The sequence below is a fragment of the Podarcis tiliguerta genome, assembly GCF_965153285.1.
Source record: "Podarcis tiliguerta genome assembly, chromosome: 12".
Taxonomy (NCBI): Eukaryota; Metazoa; Chordata; class Lepidosauria; order Squamata; family Lacertidae; genus Podarcis; species Podarcis tiliguerta.
This window is the reverse complement of record NC_139545.1, coordinates 41262069-41283584: the sequence shown is the minus strand read 5'-3', so window position 1 is coordinate 41283584 and position 21516 is coordinate 41262069. Positions and strand designations below refer to the sequence as shown.

Sequence of the window (21516 nt, the reverse complement as noted above, 5' to 3'; positions counted from 1 at the left end):
CTAATCTGGCATTTTCTCAATAGCAGCCAATCAGAGACTGCCAGGAAGCTCAACAGCAGGGCATGAAGTTAATAGCTATCCTCTATTTGGTCCCAGCAGTTTGTATTCAGAGAGACGGCCTTTGAACATGGGGAGTCAATTTAGCTTTTATCGTTAATACACGTTGACAGACTATCCTCTCTGATTTTCTCTAATCCTTTTAAAAAGCCATCTAAGGTAGTAGCCATTGCCACTTGTTGTAATAACTTAATGCTGTGAAATTGTGAAATTAATACAAATCTTGCAAAAGATGTAATATTCTTTACAGGCCCTCACACATCCTACATCTCTGATTATATGATATGATATGTCTTGTGTGTAACTTTCTGTTCGGTAACAGCATTTGAATAACCCTAGAACTTGCTTTCCTAGAATTTCTGCATATATCTGCAGTCTTTTGGTCCTGCCTTGCAAATCCTGTTCCTTTTCATTTCAGTGTTTCTGAGCTCATTATCTTGATCATATTCTGCCTAGCATAGTGTAAATACTAGTATATCCCAGGCACATGGTCTTACGCACAGGAGCTTTGCTGAAGCAAAGCAGATCTTAGTCTACTCAGTTTGGATGAGAGACCACCCAAGATCCTACATGCATCACCTTCAGTTCCTTGATGGAAGAAGGGTGGGATAGAAATGTACTAAATGAGAGGTTCTGCTGGGCAGCTTCATGCCCTTTTTACTATAAAATGGGATTGAAACAAGATGTGTCTGCTTGTATGTCCTACAGTGTTTACATTTGGAAAATGTGTTAAGTATTATTATTATTATATTATAAGTATGTGTCAAGATTTTCGGTCTGTTTTTGAAGAAAGAAGTGTTGGCCTTAGTTGGCAAGACAGTGTATTTGTATGTATGACCCAATTCACAGCCAGTCTTTCTTCCCAGGAACATCATAATACAATTGTATACAAAAAGCAGTCATTTCATTAAAGTACATTCCAGCTTTTTGCTGCGACTTAAAAACACATAAGTCAAAAGGCAAGGCAGTACCATTTTGACATAATTCACTACTACCAAAATAATGCTTTGGAAATTCTTCCATCTTGCTGTCATCATACGCAAAGGAGAACAGCTTTTAAATTTATAAATTTATAAATAAATAAATTTTTATGTGGAGAGCATGCTATGTGCAGTGTAGTAACCCCTCTCCCCAATATACAGACTTCCCCCTCCTCTATATAACAAATCATTGTGTCAAATGAAACATGAAAAAAGGAAAAAGAAACACAGGAATGCTTGGCAACTAGAAAATTGTTCTTTTACAGACAGCTAGCTGCACCATGCAGTGCACTGGATCTGACCACATGGAACGGCACAGCATACTCCAAGGGGGAAGGATCAGGGTACAAATGCACTAACTGGTAGTGGGCTCCATGCTATGGTGCAAAAATAGGCTTCTGGGGTTCTTCGGGGGGGGGGGACTTGATTATGAACAGGAACTTACGGTTCTGAAAAGGATACTGCAGCTTCAGTGTGTGCCCCAGGTGCAGATGCACCAACTGGATGAAAACTGCTTGTTGGATGGAGTGATGCACATCACAGGAATTGAGCAGTTCTGGGGATAATGTTGAATGTCTTTATTATAGAAGAACTGCACTACTCTCAGGTCCTTGGGCAGGTCACATGTGTTTGGGGGCCAGGAGTAGGGAGGAATAACAACTCCCTCTCTGTACCCAGCAACACAATCAGATAGAAGAGAAGGTTGTTGGCACCAGGATTGCACAGGAATAAATACATCTGGACTTGATGTAGAAGATGGTATGAAGGCTGGCTGTACTGGAAAGTGTGATGCAGGTACAGGGCTGCTGATTGAAGCTAAATGTTCAGTCGTGGAGAAAAAGGCCAAAGGTGCATTAGGGTGAACAATGCTGCTTGAGATGGCTGGGTTCACCATAGCCTCCTGGAAGTAACCATATAGAGGAAATTCTTCTGAACCGGCCACTTCAGCCTCCAAGGAGCTGCTGTACACAGGAACTTCTGAAGATTATGAACTAGCTGCCCCAACAAAGCTTGCAGTAGATTCTGCTTGACTAAACGTATCTGGAGATTCATGGCTTAGATCTTCCATCGCCTTGCTCTTCATCTTCGTTGGAGGAAAGCTGACCTGGCTCTTCAAAGGGGAATGCACTTGGTGATCACCTTGTCATCCAACCTCTTGCAGGAGCTGGAGCCGCTGCACCTTCATTGCCATCATTATCAAAAGCAGGAAAAGTTTTGAGGTCTTCTTTGGCTTCACAGAAAGTGGCGGCTTCTTCCAAGTCCTGAAGTGCTTTACTTTCCCTGGTTTGACTCTCCAAACCAGGGTCCTCTACACTGCAAGCATCTATGATTGTACCTGTGTTATTTGGGCGTTCCATATTTCCTGCCAGGGTGCTGTGGCTGGTAATGCTCAAAAGGAATTTGAGTGTAAGGAAATAGGGATGCCCAACCTAAAGCAATATTCCCGGGAAAGAAAGCAAGGAGGGCCCATGTTGTATGTTCCTTGGAACAATCTCTGTTGTCTCACATCTATACCTCCTCTTAAAAAGGGCCCTCCGCCCAACGCGGGAGCTTGTTGTAATGGCTACAAATTCTCAGCTGATACAACCAGCTTCTTCCCTAGATCCTCATGGAAGACCGTGACATTATGGTCCTCCCCCATTATGGTCCTGGCATGCGTCTCCTAAATTGTAGTGATGTCCCGCGAATGTTATGTGCTGCATTTTAGAAGTTCTTTATGGTCACTCAACAATATATCATAATCTATGTTGCGATAGATTGTTGGGTCCAGCACCGTTAGAACTTTGTGTAGAATGGGGCTGTTTGTAGCCTCCGGATGCTGCTCAGAAAAAGCATGGCGGAAGCTCATCCTATCCCTCGCTATACCCTCGCTCATAACTGCATTAACCGCTCAGCACACTTCCTCTGCACAGCTGTAAGTGTAGTGCCTGTACATATGCCTAGCCCAAGAAAGAGCAGCACAAACACTCTAAGGAAGAGCTGGAGAGAGAAGCCATGCCATGTAGCATTTCCTTATAATCCACAAAACAGACTCGCAGTTACCTGTACTTTGAGCTGCAGTCCTATGCTCAGTTATTTGAGAGCAAATCCCACTGAACTCTGTTAGATTTCTTCGTTTAGCTTCCCACTGGAGAAAATGTCGTGCAATATGCAAAATAATACGAATTTCTCAAAAAAACTGTTGCTTGCTAAGACAGAAATTTTATATATTATTTGATTGAACTCCCAAGTAGATATCCATAGTGCCAGATTGTAATTTAGCAAAAAGTGAGGGGGACATGACTTTTGTATATTTGTGATGTTATTAAAGCATATGAAATGCCATTTTATTTTTTCATAAAGCACTTGCTGAATTTATGAGTTAAATATGTGCCAGATAAACCCTGTTAAAGATTTCCCCTCCCCTTCCATCACTGGTGTTATTCATGGAAAATTTGTATGCATCATTTGGCGCAGTTCACCCCCACAGAGTGATAGCAGAACAACTTCCCCTCCCAAGAATATGTATTCTGTACATGCAGCTGCTCCTTAAAGCAAAGGTGCAGAGCTCTCCAAACGCTCCAAGTCTGCAGTACAGTCGTACCTTGGAAGTCAAATGGAAACCGTTCTGGAACTCCGTTCAACTTCCAAAACGTCCAGAAACCAAAGCACGACTTCAGATTGGCTGCAGGAAGCTCCTGCAGCTAATTGAAATTCCTGTCAAACGTTCAGCTTTTAAAAAATAGTTCACAAACTGGAACTGTCACTTCCAGGTTTGCAGCGTTCAGGAGCCAAAACGAGAACTAACCTGTTCAAAAACCAAGGTACGACTGTATTCCTGTTTGCTGTGGTCTTCCAATCCATGCAGAAAGTGTTTCAGTGCAAATGACTGCAGAATATAATTGAAGGCTCCAGATCAAATGTGAAAAAAGAGAGTATTCAAGTAAGGTCTGAAAACAAACCAGTGGGTCCTGATAGGTGACCATCTGTTGACACCTAAAGCATTCCTCCAAATCTGTTCAGCCTGTTGAACGGGTTTTATTTATTGCACTTTGAACGATAGCTGGTAGCTTGCATGTGAAGAAATCACATGGCTATTAGTACATTTGTAGCCTTGCACAGATAGATAGTGAGTGGTTGTGTTTTATACCACTTGGCCTTCATGTCTTCCTAGTGTCTTCTAAAACATTTAGTATTTATACCTACTTTTCTGTTAATTTACTGCATCTAACCTTTGCCCTCACAGTATTTAAGGGTCTACAATGACTATTGCTTAAGTTGTAAAGTCGTTTTTAATGTTACAATAAATACCAAATTCCTTAGGCCAGTATGAGATAGATTTCCCTTCTCCAGTCAACCCAAACAGAATGTCCAACACTCAGGAGAAAATGTAAAATTTTGGAAAAGTTGGGAAGGGGAGATACTGCAAATATTTACTATTACAGCCATCCAAACTGCTTTTTAATTACGAAAGCTGCAAAGAAGCACAGACTGTGTTCTGTTATAGCAGCTTCTTCCCATCTTGCCTCCTTTCCTGGCTGGCTGATTTAGGGAAAAGGCTGGTGGTCTTTGGTTTTCACAACTACTAGACTGGTACTGTTTCAGGTGCACTATGATGAAAGATGTCCCCAATAACAAACATTCCTTCACATAGAAAGTTAGGATGTTGAAGAGCAAATCTCATTGACACCGTTGCATGCTGTATCTACATTCGGGAAATTACATTTTTGAGGTGTGGAGCCTATAACTACTTAAAGTATGCTACTGTTAAGTGAGGGATGCAGCAGGTACCGGTACTTCTAGGCAGCTGTGTGAGAATCTCATGCACTCACTTGTCAAAAGCTGTGACAGCTAGCCAATTGGGGGTGGCTGAAGGAAGGAGAAGTTTAAAATGTAGCCAAATTCAAAAAGCTTAAAAAGTGCTGCTGTATAATTTGATGCAGTTAATAGCAAAAAAAAAAAAAAATTATATCTCACAGTCAAGCCATTACAAAGCAAGGGCTTCAATGTTAACACGGAAGGTGGTGGCAAAATTTTCCAAGGTGTATGTTCTGTTGTATGCATCTCATTCATCCCTGGTGCATTCTTTAAAAAGTGTGTGTGTGGTGAACAAAAAATTTAGGGAAATGGTTTAAGTTCAAAATTTCAGACTAAACGTTCCAAATAACTGTGTATAATATCCACATCCATCCCAATTCCCAGTCAATTCTATAGAATTTTTTGATGTCACAGAGCCCCGGTCTTCCAGAGTAAAGAACAAAGTGACTCGGTGGAGTGTGTGTAGATAAATTATGGTTTAGCGACAATACAGGGGAGGCGAGTCCTGCTGCTGTTTGGTTTGGAGTTTTTTTTAGCCCGGGCCCTGTAGCCGAAATAATTACAGAGAAATTGGGTGTTGTGCCCTTTTGCTCCTGGCCGGGAGCCCGTGCCTCGCCGTGTGCCATGCCGCCCTCAGCGCGGAGCAGCTCGCCCGGTGCCGAGGGGAAGCTCTTCGCCTCCTTAACGCCTCGCTGGGGTTGAGGCATCCCCGGCCGCCTCGTGCCTTCCTCCAGGCGTCGGCGCCGTCCCTCCCCTCCCCAGTCTCCGGCGTGGTGCGAGGGAACTGCGTGCGGCTGGGTCGGCTTCTGTGCTGCTGCTGCTGCTGCTGCATCACAATGAAGGAGACTCCCGAGCAGTGACAGCTTTGGGGAACGAAGACGGGACCACCTTCTTCATCATCATCATCCCCGAGCAGAAGCAGTAAAAAAAAAAAAAGTGGGGGGGAAACCCGAGCGCTCCTGCTCGTTCGCCTCCGTGCCCGCGCCGCGCGCCCCTTCTCCCCCCCCCCCCGGCAGCGCCGTGCCCGCGCCTTTGCGCGATGCAGTGTGGGAATGGCTGTGGCGCTGGGGTTGGCTGAAAGAGGCGGCCAGTCGAGGTTTAATGTCCGCCATGTTGGCCGTGGCGTATTGAGCAGAGCCGGAGCGGCGGAGGAGAGAAATCGGCGCCCTAGCCTAGCCGCGCCAGCCGGCGCCGCTGGGACCCGCCTCGGAGCGAGCCCCGCCCCGCCGCGGGAGCCCCGGTCCCTCCATGAGAGCGCTCGGCGGGGTCCGGCTCTCAGCTCGGAGCGCTCTCGCTGCCTCCCCCCCCTCAGCTGGAGCAGCAGCCGCCATAGCAGTCGCAGCCGCCGACGACTAACATGAGCAAACTGTCGTTTCGGGCCCGGGCGCTGGACGCGTCTAAGCCGCTTCCCGTCTTCCGCTGCGAGGACTTGCCCGACCTAGCCGAGTATGCCTCCATCAACCGGGCCGTGCCGCAGATGCCCACGGGCATGGAGAAGGAAGAGGAGTCGGTACGTGAGAGACCCCCTCCCATCCCTGCTCCGGCCGGGCCCCGCCATCGCCCCACACCCGGGCCCCCACCATCGCCTCTGCGCAAGCACAAAATGGCCGCCATTTTCTCCCCGCTTCCTCCCGCTTCCCTCCCCCCGGGTGTGCGGGGGGGGGGGGAGGGAAGAGGGCGACGTTAGTCCCTCAACAGCCCCGTCGCCTTCCCTCCGGGAGCCCCCACCCCACCCGGCCGAGGCTCGTTTTCGCTCTGGGCTGGAGCGCCGAGGCCTCCGGCTCGGCTCCCTTCAGCCCCCCGAAAGGCACAAAGGGGGTCACGTGACGCGGCGGCCAGCCGCCATTTTGTTGTGCTTCGACTTTGCTGGGCTGGGCCTTGTGCAGCAGGCAGCTGTGTGAGAGAGCGCGAGCCTCGGCGGCGGCGCGAGAGGGCTAGGTGGAAGTGCCGCCGTCCGGTCGCTAGGTGGCGTCTCTGCGTTTGCAATGAGCCGGGATAGCAAAAGCGGGGGCGGGGAAAGGTGCGAGGAAGTTGCGGCTGCCCATGTGTGCTCCCAGTGTGTTTCTCTGGCTTCGCTAGTAGCGTGGCCGAGGCTCCATGTAAAAGCACTAGAACCGCGCCAGAGAGTTTATTTCATTTGGAATTCTGCTTAGCTTAGCTTGGCCTGGCCTGGCCTGGCCGCGTAGCGCAGAATCTTAAGCCGGTAGCGAAGGGTAAGAAAAACAGGCCTTGCCCCTGCACATTCTTCTTTAGGCTGGGGTTTAACATTTGCTTGTTTAGTGACATGATTTGCCAATTGAAAAGTGGTGCAGAAAGCAAGCTCTGCAATACAGAAGTTGGTGTCTTCTAAGTAAAGATCTATTTTGATTGTACGGCCTTTCCAAATAAAAGTGATTTGATTATTACTACTAGGAGAACCATCTGTCATCTCATTTATAGAATAGCAGTTAAGAATGAAGCACGATCTTCCCTACTTTCTCCAAATAAATTTATTCATGCTTTGAAGTCTGTTTTGGGACGCTTGACAGTACAGCTAAGGTTTTAGTATTAGTAGATTTATAAATCAGTGGTTAGGAGTCACAACACTATTATTCTTTCCTCGCAATCCTGTGCATACGTACTTACTAGGAGGAGGTCCCACTAAGTTCAGTGGTCCTTATTCCTTAGTAAGGAGCCTTATGATTTCAGCCTTTATCTGGACACCTGATTTTTCTGAATGCACGTGTTCTAAATGTTTGTTTTAGTAGTAGAGCTAACAGTAATTTAAGCAATGGGTGATGGTTCTCCTGTTGCTTTATAAAACAAGACCTGTGTAAAGCAGATGTGGGGCAGTAGCTTTTCTGGTAAGGCATGTTGCAAACTATATTAGTAGATAGGATCTATAAAGACGGAGGTTTAAGTTTAGATAGAGAAAAAGGACTAGGGAGGAAACCTGCTGTTTCTAAATAGTATGTGCTTGTTCAAATAAAGTTTATAGCTGAAAGGATGCTGTTGCTTATGATGATACAGTCAAGTGACAAATTTAGAAGAGTTGTAAGAATATTGTAATAACAGAATTCAGAGTTCTTGAGTCATGAGTTTATGAATTAAGGCATACCCAAGACACTTGGGGAAATAGTTTTTATCTATGTAGGAATTCCTGAAATTCTTCTTAGAAACTCAAGCTATAACAAGTGCACGGAATAGGTACCTTTAAAGCAGAGGTAGAAAGGTAGCCAGCTCGTGTGAAATGAGTATTTTTTTAACCTCTCAACATTTGTCTGCATTTCATTTACTTCAGCCAATGGTACTGTGTGGTGAATGTAAACAAAATGCCAAATCAATTTAAATAGCAACTGTTGGCATTGTCTGTTGTATGGTATATGTGATGGAACAAGTACCAGAGCTAAGATAGCAGTCCTATAAAATCAACCTAAGAAATGGGGCTTAATCCTGAGTAAGCATGAATAGGACACAAAAAAGCAGCAAGACCTGTTCTGTCCTGTCTCCCCCTTTTGAGCCTTAATGCCCTGGGACTAGTCTATGTAATTCAGCCTCCTTGAATTTTAGGCTTGTGCTTTCTTAGTGCTGAATTTATGTAATTGCACTTGAAAAAGAGAGGATTAGGAAGTCACAAGGCTTGCGCTCCTGCTGACAAATCAGCAGATTAAATTAGTGAGGGAAGTGGAGGTGAATGCGTCTGTGGGTGCATTGGTCCAAATTAAACAAAAACAGAAAAAACTAATGCAAAGGTGAGAGGGCAGTGTTACAGTGGACAACAAGACATAGTCATAGAATTGTAGAGTTGGAAGGGACCATAATACTTTCATAAATCTTTTAATTCAGACCAGTTATGGAAAGGTTCGTGCTACTCTGATGGTAAAAGCTTCAAAGACATCCAAGATGTGGTGCATAAACAGTGACAAACTACCTTGTGTGATATTCTGTAGCAGGTGCATGGAAATTGCTACTTTTGCACCAAAAGGCCTGGTTTTATGCACGCTTAAAAGCTTAGATGGGCTTATGTATACCTAACTGCATGGAATCAGATTATGACTTCTAAAGACACTTGCCTGTAACCAATAACTCAGTGGTAGCCAGTGTCGTTCCCTCCAGATTTTGTGCAGTATGACTACCTTGACCCTTGACCATGCTGGCTAAGGCTAATGGGAGTTGGAGTCTATAACACTTGAAAGTCACCACATTGGCTACCCTGCCAAAGTGCTCATTGAATCATTAGAAATGCTCTGGAGTAAGGGAAGTGGTGCACAGCAACAGCTGCGTAATTGCTTCAAGGGCAGAATCTACTGTATAATCCAAGTAAAAGTGCTTACAAGAAAATATGCTTGTGTTAGCTGCAAAATGCTTATGCATGAAATAGTGTCAGTCCTACTGTTATATCAAGTCTCAAATTATGCAGTCCAGTTGGATTCTTGCACCTTACTGAATGAACTAAAAATATGAGCTATAATACAATTTGTTTCCAGAGTAATATATATGAATTGCTACACTGCTAAATTGAACGAGATGCTAAAATGGGGAATCAAGTGGGGCCTGCAGAACAATGTTCCATTGCATCCCCACTCCTAAGAGAAGTGCAGGTGGGGAGAGGGAGTTTCAGGAGTTGGGGAAGGATAATCAACACTATACTATTCCATTGCCAGCCCTGACTTACTGTGTCATATAGGTCGGGCTGCCACCACCTGCAACCGAAGCGTTTTCCAGCTATATAGTGGGGGCAGCAATCAGCTCTAGAGACTCAATCATCATACTATAGGACTATAGTATGGATCTATCAGCATGCATCTCCCCAATTCTAATCCTCCCCCTCCCTGCCCAGGCAATAGGTAAAAGATGTGCAGTGCTGAGCAAATTGATTTCCTCTCTCATCCTCCCTTCCATATTCCATTTGGTGGGGGATTTCTTTTCAAGGCTGGATCTAGACAAATCAAAGAAGAGTTTCAGTTAAACTTTGTATGAGAAATTGGGTTGGCAAAAAAAGGAACTCCACAGCGCCATCTGGTGTCACAGTGTTATAAAGGTAAAGGGACCCCTGACCATTAGGTCCATTCGCAGAGGACTCTGGGGTTGTGCCACTCATCTCACTTTACTGGCCGAGGGAGCTGGTGTACAACTTCCGGGTCATGTGGCCAGCATGACTAAGCCGCTTCTGGCGAACCAGAGCAGTGCACGGAAACGCCGTTTACCTTCCCGCCGGAGCGGTACCTATTTACTTGCACTTTGACGTGCTTTTGAACTGCTAGGTTGGCAGGAGCAGGGACTGAGCAACGGGAGCTCACCCTGTCATGGGGATTTGAACCGCTGACCTTCTGATCAGCAAGTCCTAGGCTCTGTGGTTTAACCCAGAGCGCCACCCGCATCCCGTTATAATGCATATACAACGCATATAAAGCTATTTACCATTGCCAATGTAGCTGAGTCCCAACTGACATCCCGATAGTCTGTATCTCAACCATTGCATGCCTGAGTTTTCTTTAGCCCTTTTTTTCTTTTTCATCTAAGCTCTACTGTCAGTGGCATGCCAAAAAAAATCAGTTTTACTTTAGAAATTTACATACTTTTGCATTCCTAGGGGGCTCCAAGTATGTAGAAGCATAACTTTATATATAAGTGGCTCTGTTTTGTCTTTAAACTGTTGCCTGAGTTCTGACTTGAAGTTGATTCATCTTTCTCCCTTGCATCTAAAGAATAATTTCAATGTTTACCTTGGCTAACACAGATCCATGATCCATGAAAGTATGATTCTGGCTGGGTTCAACTTAAAATAGGTTATGTTCTAGAGACTGTTAACACATTGATCTCTCTCCTCCTCCTTATCATCCTTAGATGTTTAAACAAATGAGAGTCAATTGACTTCAGTAACTATTCAAGGTTTCCAAGTTAAATATTTCTGCTTAAGTAGAAAAGTGCCAATGAATGAAGTCAAGTAATGTCCAGAGGTGGATGACACATGCTAATTTTGCATAAGTGACACAAGACATTAAGTGCTCTCAGTTGCCATTGGTAATACAGTGTTTAGAATAGAAGTATATATGTTTTTCCAATGGAAAACTTGTTGGGAGATCTTGTTCTGTCTTGATAGGCTCATGACTCTTTTGTGAATGTATTGGCAGAAGGGTGTTGCCTTAACATTCTATTTGACCATGCAGAAAAGAGTGCTTGCTGTATAACAGACTCCTAAGTATTTTGGCATCAAGTCTTATGCTGCTATGAGCCACTTCCAGCCGTGCAGAAAAAGGGAGGTGGAGTCTCAGTCCTTGCTATATTTGCTTGAAAGGGACAGTGTTGTATAGTGGTTGGGCTGCTGGACATGGGAGACCAGAGTTCGAACCCACACTCAACCATGTAGCTCCCTGAGTGAGCTTTAGCCTGCCACTGATCCTCAGCCTAACTTACCTCACAGGGTTGTTGTGAGCATAAAATTGGGGAGGGGGAGAACTCCTTGAGCTCCTTGGAGGAAAGGCAGGATATATCACCAACACTGCCAACTTCTGTCATGAGCCCTTTTCCAGTTCTCGCTGGCCCCTGTATCTGTCTGTGCTTTAATTGCTCTAGGCAGCTATGTCATTGGAACAGTTTATTTTGAGTACCTGGCTTCTTGTTTTGCATTCAGGATCTTCCTTAATACCAAAGTACTAATCAATATTTGAATTACAGTGAAATCTTCCTGTTTAACTTCTGTGATGGCTGTTGCACTACCGTTTTAAAAAGACTGTGAAGGCATGGCTTGGCTAAAATTGGGGAGAGTTCCCCTCATGGATTTCTTTAAAAAAAAACCCTTTCCCTACTTTTAATTCAACACTGCCATAATTCAAGACTGACAATTAATTTTCAAGAGCAGTGATTGTGAGAGCTAAAACTAATGGACACAGCCACCAGTCATCCTGTATTCTGACAAATTCTTATTTCTGTCTAAAATATCCCCCCTCTACTATACCTTATTAAAATAAAATAAAAATCACTGCTTCATTTGGACTCCACTGTGTGCATCTATATTGTCATGAAGAGATACTGTTTCAGATGACAGATCTACCATACAGAGCTCCAAACCTAAAATTTCCATACATTTTTGCTGTGTTTTCATGTGGTGGCTCACAATTATAAATCTAAAATTGCACAATGAAGACTAAGTTATACTAACTAAAACAAACAGCTACAATTAGAAACACTATTATCTAGTAATGCCCAGGGGTCAAATTTGTAAGCATCATTCACTGACAACATGCCCCTTGAAATATGTTTGTTCTCCACTTTCAAAGGCCTAGTGGGATGTGTTTGCATTAGCCTTTCTGCAGTTTTGTTCTTAGGCCTTAGGCGTACAGTTGTAAAGGCCACTTGCTCCAGGGTGCAGGGGTTAATGCTTACTTGTGGAACTGGATAGATCCTATATAGCAGGCATGTTCAACTCGCAAGTGACAGTGATCTACACCCACTATTAAAAAGCTTTTTTGGGGGGACCCAAAGTTGTTGATCTTTCTTTTTATTTTATTTGGTGGGGGGAAATTAATAAGCACGCAATCGAGCAGGGACACCCCACGATTGACAGGTAGCTGCGATCGACCAGTTGGATGTGCCTGCTGTGCAGGCCTAGGAGCCTAGAATCTAGATCTTTTATCTGCTCCACCCTGTGGACTAACTTTGACAGGCGGTTGTCCACAGGTGAGTGTGGTTGGAGGAAAATGGCCTTGTGGGCCGGATGAGGAGGACTGGTGGGTCAGATTTGACCCATGGACCAGAGGTTCCCCACCCCTGCTATATATGTATGGAGGAGACTTTTGTTTGGTCTTCATTTGTACCTCCCAGACTAATACACAGATTGGTACCTAATTAACCTATACATTTTACACTTCTTTTGCAAATTGTTTCATGGCTCAAAAAAATACAAAAACATGTTAGAAATGCCCATTTTAGGACAAAACTTGTTTAGAAATTAATACATTGGGATAACGTACATTCTTTGTGGAAAAAAGCACATAATATATAACTTTCCATATTTCAGGGACTGGGAATTGTAATCCTAGGGGCCCAATCTGCCCCTCCAGCCCTCTTTGTCTGACCCCTTGGTATTCACCCTAGACCAAACTACTCACTATCCCTCCTTTACATCCACCTTGTGTGTTTAGCCTGGGTGAAATGTATCCTTGAACTCTGTTAATGCCCCTTGGTTGCCTGGATAAAGGGTCTGTGTCAAGAAAGTAGCCTACTGTACAAAGGTAAAAGTTACATTTGCTGCTTTACCCACTTTTGCCTCTGACACTGCCCCACGTGTGACATCTCTGAAGGCTACTAAGATGGAACTGTGGCCTTCAGAAAACGGTTCCGCACCCTGTTGTATTTAAATACATTTCCCCCACCCCACTCCCATCAACTTAATGCAGAAACAAAACTGAATGGACTGATGAGTAAACACATGTAAAACTGGCAAGGACCAGAAATAGACTGATCTGTCCCTCTGGCTATAAAAATACTGCCTTTCAAGATAATTCTTAGGAGTAAGCATTGGAGGCATTAACATTGCCAACCAATTTTCCTTCTGGAAAGTAAAATAATAATAATACTCTGACACACTATCTTAACAGTATTGCGTGGAGGGGGGAGAAGCCTTGGATTTGTTTCTGAAAATACTTCAGTTGCAATATGTTCTGCTTTAAATTGAGAAGCTATCACAGAGACTCAGTGTTAAGCTCCTGAGGGGATTTGAATTAAAAGGGAATCTTAAATTTTCATTCCTGGTAGAAACAGTATGGGATTGTTTCTTATACCAGGTTCATCATGTGTCATGTTAAGGGAGACACTAGCAATTCTATCTTGGTGTATGTTTACACAAATGTTATAGTGGATCAGTGTATTTTAATAGACCACTGTATTTTAATACTTCTTTGGAAGCTGCCCAGAGTGGCTGGGGAAACCCAGCCAGATGAGCAGGGTATAATTATTATTATTATTATTATTATTAACTATTATATTTATATACTATTGTAAGACTGTATATCTTACAATAGTATACACAACTAGCATACATGAAACCTATTCAAATGTAATTCACTGGACCGGTGAGATGAGTAAAGCTCTGCTGTAGAATTGTTGGCTGTGCCAGATAACGCTCCATGGCATAATGGCAGTACTTGTAGTTTTATTACTTGCTGGCTGCTTGGTTGGTCTAGGACAGGGTGATCCAGTGCAGCCCTCAAGGCCTTTTTTGGCAGCTCTCAGCAACATTTGGAACCCTTGGGCTGCCTTTCCCAGAGCCAGCTAAGCGAGGCACTTAGCATTGGGAAGGAGGCTCTGAGAGGCTCCTAGAGTCCTCCGGCCTCTTCCTCGAAGTGCTTTCCCAGCTTTGGCAAGGAAGTGGGAGGGTTCTAGGACTCTGCCAGAGTCTTATGCGTCCTTCCTAAAGCCTGGTGCCTTGCTTGCTTGGCTTTGAGAAGGTAGCACAAGGGCTGGGGGGGGTCAATTTTGGCCTTGCTTCCCACCCCCCATGTGACAAGGCAGTGTGTGGCTCACAGGCTCTATGACAAAGTACTCTTGCGGCCCACTTGTTAGTAAAAGTTGAACCACCCTGGTCTAGAATAAGGGTGGAGAACCTTCGACCTGCAGGCTAACCTTGCCTTCTCGGGGAGGGGGGCAAGTTGGACCACAGGGCTATTTTCCTCAAACCATGCTCACCTGCCCACCCAATATCACTGGCAACATTAACTGATGGGCAGGACGACAGCGGCTAATCCTGCATTGGCAATGTGCCCGGTTCCCAGTAGGGAAAATAATTGCACAGTCAAGGCAGCAGGATTTAATCCTTGCTCTTCCCCTGATGAGAGGAGATCAAAGCACCTCTGTAGTGCTGTGTGAAACAGCTCCTGCACTTCTGCATGTGGGTGGGGTGTGGGTGGCAGGATGGGGAGAGATTTCTGTGATCTGTTTCAAACAGCACTTTTGAGAAGTACTTAAAAAGCCCCCATGCTCCTGTTGTAGCTGAAATTGGACTGAAGGAGCTTCTGTAAAGGGCTTCTCAAAAGTGCTGTTTGAAGCATCCGCCCCCTTCTCACTTGCAAAGCCATGTGCTTTGCAGGTGGGTGGCCCCACTCACCTGTAAAATGTGGCCTGTAAGACAGATCCTGATAAAGACCTGGCCCATAGAGCCAAAAATGTTCCATACCTCTGCTCTAGGAGCATGTGCAGTATTAACCACCTGTGTTATTTATTCTGTGATGGGGAGGGTAACAACACTTGAGTGCTCCCATTACAAACAATCCTTATTGTTTTTAGCTCTTAAGGTGATTAGATGCCTTAATTGTGACTGGTACTATTTTTACTCTATATGGTTGTTCTTACTTTAATGGTGAGGAATGCGGGTGGTGCTGTGGGTTAAACCACAGAGCCTAGGGCTTGCCAATCAGGTCGGCGATTCGAATCCCCGCAACGGGGTGAGCTCCCGTTGCTCGGTCCCTGCTCCTGCCAACCTAGCAGTTCAAAAGCACATTAAAGTGCAAGTAGATAAATAGGTACCACTCCGGCGGGAAGGTAAACGGCATTTCCGTGCGCTGCTCTGGTTTACCAGAAGCAGCTTAGTCATGCTGGCCACATGGCTCCCTCGGCCACTAAAGTGAGATGAGCGCCGCAACCCCAGAGTCGTCCATGACTGGACCTAGTGGTCAGGGGTCTCTTTACCTTTTACTTTAATGTGAAATTATTTGCTTTAAATAAACTGTTGTTTTGGGGTACTAGCCAAAATACAAGTCTCTGCTAGTCAGGAGTCCTGAATGTTTTGAAATCCTTTGGTATTTAATTCTCAATTCTTGAATTGAAGAATAACCTTGCAGGTTATGAGCATGTGGAACTACGTGAAACCTATCTCTGAATTACTAAATATCGCCTTTGCTCTTCCTCCCTCCCCTCCCTTTCTAAATGCTCCTTGTGTAAGTGTGGTGTGTAAGAAACATTTTGAATTGTGGTTTTCACACAGGGAAGGGTCTGTCAAAGTTTTCTATATTCTTGTACCATTATGTATTTCTACATTAGCATCCTTTACAGAACAAAGGTCACTTTGATACTTAAGGATTCTTACAGAATGCAAAATGTATCTATAGCTTGATTTGCCATTAAATGATCATATTTAGTATGAAAAATTCAATTTATTCAGTCAGTATTTACAGTATTTACAATTGAGTTTTCTTTTTAATTTTTAATTAGACCTATTGAAATTAATGATAGCTGGTCATATCTATTTACTTCAGTGGGCCTACTCTGAGTAGGGAGCTTCAGTCCAATATAGGAAAATATGTGGTAAGGGAAATCTAACTACATGAATTCAGATTCCTGGGCCTGATGAGCTGCACCCAAGGATATTAAAGCAACTTGTAATCTCAGAGCCTTTGTCTATAAGCTTTGAGAATTTTTTGAGGACAGGTGAGGTCCTGATATGTGACCCCTTGGAGAATGCAAGGTTCTGCTGGATCACCTAGCTTTCAGTATGATTATCTGTTATATCCTTCTGAAACACCTAGCTGTGATGGACCAGCTGGCACTATTTAGTGATGGTTTGGTATCAGAAGTGGTGCAGGGTAACTCCTGTTAGACAGCTTGGTCACTAGTGCATGGTTTTCCACAGGTTTCTGTTGATTTTTTCATTCTATTTGACCAGTCTGCCTGAAACCTAAGGGGGAAGTTGCCTGGGGCTTTGCTTTGGAGTTCAGTATTGTCAGCTTATGAACGACATCAAATTGTTATCTCCTCCTCATCACAAGCCAAGGCTGATATTCTGAATTAGTGTGCGATATAAGTAATGGACTGGTTGAGGGTGAACAAAGTAACTTCTTGCAGAAGTGCTTCTTGTAGTCAATAGAAACAAAGATCAGGGCATTTGAGTTTAGCCCTTTAAGGATGAGGTTATACTCTTCTCAAAAAATAGGCGTGCAGGAAACTTGTGGATTCCCTTCTCGACTTAAATACTTCAGGCTTCAGCAGGCGCTTGGAGTGCTTAGGCCCAGGCGTACCTGAAGCACCATTTTCTTCCATATATCTGGACTTATAATTATATTCTTCCTCCACCTCTGCCCCCCCCCAAACCAAAATTTTGAAGACATACTGGAAAAGTTAGTGTTTATTTTATTTTTTTTGTTTAGAAACTTTAACCTCAGAAGAATCTCTGCAGTAGATTAACTCTGAAATACATTTGAACTGTCTCAGCATCCAGTTTCTGAATACACCAATTCAAAATGCCTTTAAGTGGTATTTGAACCATATTAATGTCTTCTGAAACAATGACTTGTTCCTGATACTCCCTTTGGAATACTTGTAAACAGGACCCAATTATTTCCTAATTCAGAGTACAGTGGTACCTCGGGTTACAGATGCTTCAGGTTACAGACCCCTCTAACCCAGGAATAGTACCTCGGGTTAAGAACTTTGCTTCAGGATGAGAACAGAAATTGCACGGCAGCGGGAGGCCCCATTAGCTAAAGTGGTGCTTCAGGTTAAGAACAGTTACAGGTTAAGAACGGACCTCTGGAACAAATTAAGTTCTTAAACCGAGGTACCACTGTACTTTATGTTGTACAATTGGTCACATGTTTCTTTAAATCTTTAAGACTTTATCAGGGGTGTATTTCATCCTGGTTATCTACAGCACACTACAAAAAAATAGATTAAGAAATGTTCCCAAGTGTGGGGGGGATCATACTTAAGAAGTGCCAGTTGGCTGAGTTGATTCTCAAAGCCTTAATCACATTCATGATTGGCAAGGTAGCAGTAGTTCAAACATTCCTGCAGCTGCTAACCACTGTCTGTACTTAGTAGCTTTCTCTGTTTAGCCAAGGTATAATTATTATAAAAGGCAATTATATGAATTCTCTGAATTGACTAAGATTAAAAATGGGCAGCTGCTAATTAAGGTCAAACAATGCCTTAATGTATTACTTTAAGAGTAAGTACCACAGCTCTCTTAAGGGACGTGGGTGGCGCTGTGGGTTAAACCACAGAGCCTAGGGCTTGCCGATCAGAAGGTCGGCGGTTCGAATCCCCGCGACGGGGTGAGCTCCCGTTGCTCAGTCCCTGCTCCTGCCAACCTAGCAGTTCAAAAGCACCTCAAAGTGCAAGTAGATAAATAGGTACCACTCTGGCGGGAAGGTAAACGGTGTTTCCGTGTGCTGCGCTGGTTCACCAGAAGCGGCTTAGTCATGCTGGCCACATGACCCGGAAGCTGTACGCTGGTTCCCTTGGCCAATAAAGCGAGATGAGCGCCGCAACCCCAGAGTCAGTCACGACTGGACCTAATGGTCAGGGGTACCTTTACCTTTACCTTGACCATGGCTCTCTAATTGTTGTGTGTAGTGGCATTTGACTGCAGAGGTTTATATGTCTGTTTCTTGCTCATTCATCTTGAATACAAGAAGAGAAGAAATGTGATTCCAAATACTGATGCCCAGTGTGTGTGGTTGCCAGATTGGAGCAATGAGCAACCACCTAATTATTGCAACCAGTGTGAGCAAGTCTGATTAGAGACCCTGAGAAATGGGAACAACATTTATACCATCAAAAAGGAAAGGGAAACTGCCAAAGGGACTTGCTGTCTGTTTTAACATGTTAAAAAGGTTTAGAAATGAAAACTTGAAGCTAGTATGGATATAATACTGGCCACAGGCTTTTGTGCTTCCTCTCCCACAGATCCTTCTCTCCTACTTTTCTTGTCTGACCATATCAGTTGTTCTTGTTATTATTTATTAATTTATGTACTGCTTACATGCCAAAATGGCTTCTAAGTGGGTCACAAGTAAAAACATAATAAAAGAAGTACATCAAAACATTAAAAAACATCCATAATTAAAATTTACAGGCAGTTCAAGGTCAGAGGTATGTGTGCCTAACAGATGTCTTCAAGAGCAGTGGAATGTCTCTGTGGATGGAGCCTCTTGTATTTCAGCAGGAAGGGCATTCCATAACTTTGGTCCCCCCCCCCCCAAAAAAAGCCTGCCTTAATGTTACCACAAGCCAGTGATCATCAGACTTCATTACTGTGGTGTGTGGGTTGGCCAGAGTTTGTCTAGTGTTAACTAAGAATTGCTTCCAAACCATGCTTTGTAACTCCTCCTCAAATTGTAAACTACTCATCCAATTTGTTTGGAGGCAACTTTTGGGTTGTGTAATTGAAGTTTGCTGAATTCCGACATATGTGGTAAAAAATAACAAACCAGGAAAGGGATATTCTAGATTCTCTACACTAGCCTTGCCCAACTTGGTGCACTCAATATATTTTGGACTACAGCTCCCATTAGCCTCAGTCAGTGTGGCCATGCTAGTTGCGAATGATTGGAGTTGTAGTCCAAAATATTGGAAAGAGTCAGGCTGGGGAAGGCTGCTTTGAGCCATAGTCTGAAGAACTGGGAACTACCGGTACATTTGAACACTAGATCTCTAACTATAGGTTACAGGAAATGGGAACCAGCCTTTTGAATGTGTCCTCCCTTTCCTCTATAGAGCAAATTTCCACCTTGTCTACAGTGGGCATGAAGGTTGATGGTTTACTTACTTAATTATAGTTAAGGGTGAGAGAAGGGCAGTTTTGCTCCAGGAAGGAGAAGGGTTGGAAAGGAGAAGTTTTGAGAGGCTGGCCACCAGTTTCCTTATTTTGTTTAGTAGAGAGCCATCAATACATCTGCACTAACCCACCCTGTTGATGGTATGATTATTTGGTTACTTTAGTAACTGTTAAGACAGTTTCACTTGAGAGATGAAAATTAAGTTTTACCTTCCTCTTTAAAGACTATTGATATCAACAAGCGCAGTAAACCAATAAATAAAATAAAAAATATTAATAAAATGGACTTGGCCAACTTATTAGCTAATTCTTTTGTTGTTGCTGCTGGTGGTCTTGTGCTACTATTAGTGACAGATTTTGACTTGCTTTGTGCTGTTCCTAGTTACTTACTAATCCTGTAATTGGGAGCTTAACCTATTGTAAATTCACATAACCTGTAAATCTTAATGGTAGAATTTTTGACGAAAGTAATGTTTATATTTTCTTACATTGAGGGGACTTTTTCCAAAGAGGCAGTTTTAAAACATTTAAAATACCGCCCCACATAATAATAATGTGCATTGTGGTTTTCAACTTTTCTCTCTTTCCCCTCTTTAATTTTAGGAACATCATCTCCAGCGGGCCATTTCAGCACAGCAGGTATATGGCGAGAAGAGGGATAATATGGTTATACCAGTCCCGGAAGCGGAAAGTAATATTGCTTATTATGAATCTATATACCCTGGAGAATTTAAGATGCCAAAGCAGCTTATTCACATACAGCGTAAGTATATCTTTACATCTAAACTCCACTGGTGATTCTTGTTTGGGTTTCTTGGGCAGTGCCATCCTTACTCTTGTTTTCTGGAAAAGTAACTTTGTGAGTTGGTGGTTTCAAGATGACAAAAGGGGCTGTGACACCTTGAAATTTACTTTCTCAAAACAGTGTTAATATTTTACCTTTTTATTACGTAATATTGCATACTAAAATAATTTGGCAGAAACTAGAAAATTGACTGCAGTAGAGGTAAACAAATGTCATACAATGGTACCTTGGTTTTTAAACTTAATCTGTTCTGGAAGACCGTTCAAGTTCTGAAACGTTTGAAAACTGAAAACTCAATAGCCGACAGCTAGGCCTCAGGATCTTGTGCTCAGCAGAAGCCGTGCGGCACATTTGACTTCCGAGGAATGTTCGAAAACTGAAGCATCTACTTCTGGTTTTACAGCATTTGATAACCAAAATGTTTGTCAGCGAAGATGTTCGAAAACCGGGTACCACTGTACTTGCAAGAAAGTATTATCATGTCTGGTCACAGAAGACAGTGCAGGAGAATGAGAAATGTCATATAGGAGTGGAGCTACTTCATAACTGGCATCTTATAAATGAACTGTTGAGAAACCTAGGCTAGGGTGGGGTTTTCCAGCATTGATTATGCCCACTTCTGTTTTACATTCCCATTTGATTTTGGGTGCAGTGGTTGGTGTTGTAACAGGTGTCTCAAGTTTACCTTGGTTTGGATTGGGGTGAATAATCTGGTATTGAATCCAGGCAAAACTAAAGCTGTATTGGGGGTGGGGTAAGTGATCTTGAAGAGATATGTATAATTGTAATTGATGCACTGAATTGCTCTGAAAGAGCAACTCTGTTTCCCTGGGAGTGCTTTTGGCCAGAGAATCCATTTTCATTGACATCTCTCGTGCTGACTGCGTCTCTTCCCCAAAGCATGAGAACTAGGATTAATTGCTGTTCTTTGCTCAGTGGAGTTTCCTATGATTGTTCAGCAACCATAGCTAGTACAGAATGTTGTGGCTTCAGTCCTTTGTGGGGCAGACCAATGATATAAAATCTTGTTTTCCTATAGATTGATATACCCTGTGCCTTCTGTAATAATAAATTCCCAGGCTTCACTGGAAAAAGATTTGGGTTTGTGGGGTGGCTGGGTGGGGTTCATTGAGGGCAGGTGAATGGTTGTTACATTTGTCTTAACTTTACTGTAGGTATCTGGAATTAGGGTGTTTTGTCTGTTAGCACAACTACAGTGGTTTCCAGAAAAGTAGCATGTTTGTTATGCCTAAACATTAGCTTTCTAAGGAACCCTAATGTGGTGTTGCTTTTTCATCTTGGAAACAAACCATTGACCACCTCTGTGAGTGTGTGTGATTCAACTA

General features: G+C 43.5%; 1 protein-coding gene across 3 annotated transcripts in view; it reads left to right on the top strand.

Annotated features, from left to right (window-relative positions):
* EPC1 (enhancer of polycomb homolog 1) overlaps positions 1-21516 on the top strand; it is a 51470-nt gene that overhangs the window by 8616 nt on the left and 21338 nt on the right. Inside the window, exons 1-2 of one of the 3 annotated variants that reach the window (XM_083405672.1) lie at positions 5064-6345; positions 19969-20128. In XM_083405672.1, coding sequence (XP_083261798.1) covers positions 6193-6345; positions 19969-20128 — 313 coding nt within the window. In that variant the 5' untranslated portion in view covers positions 5064-6192. Of the gene's footprint in view, positions 1-5063; positions 6346-19968; positions 20129-21516 lie in introns of those variants that run through there. The other 2 variants (XM_083405670.1, XM_083405671.1) reach the window with 2 other exon arrangements.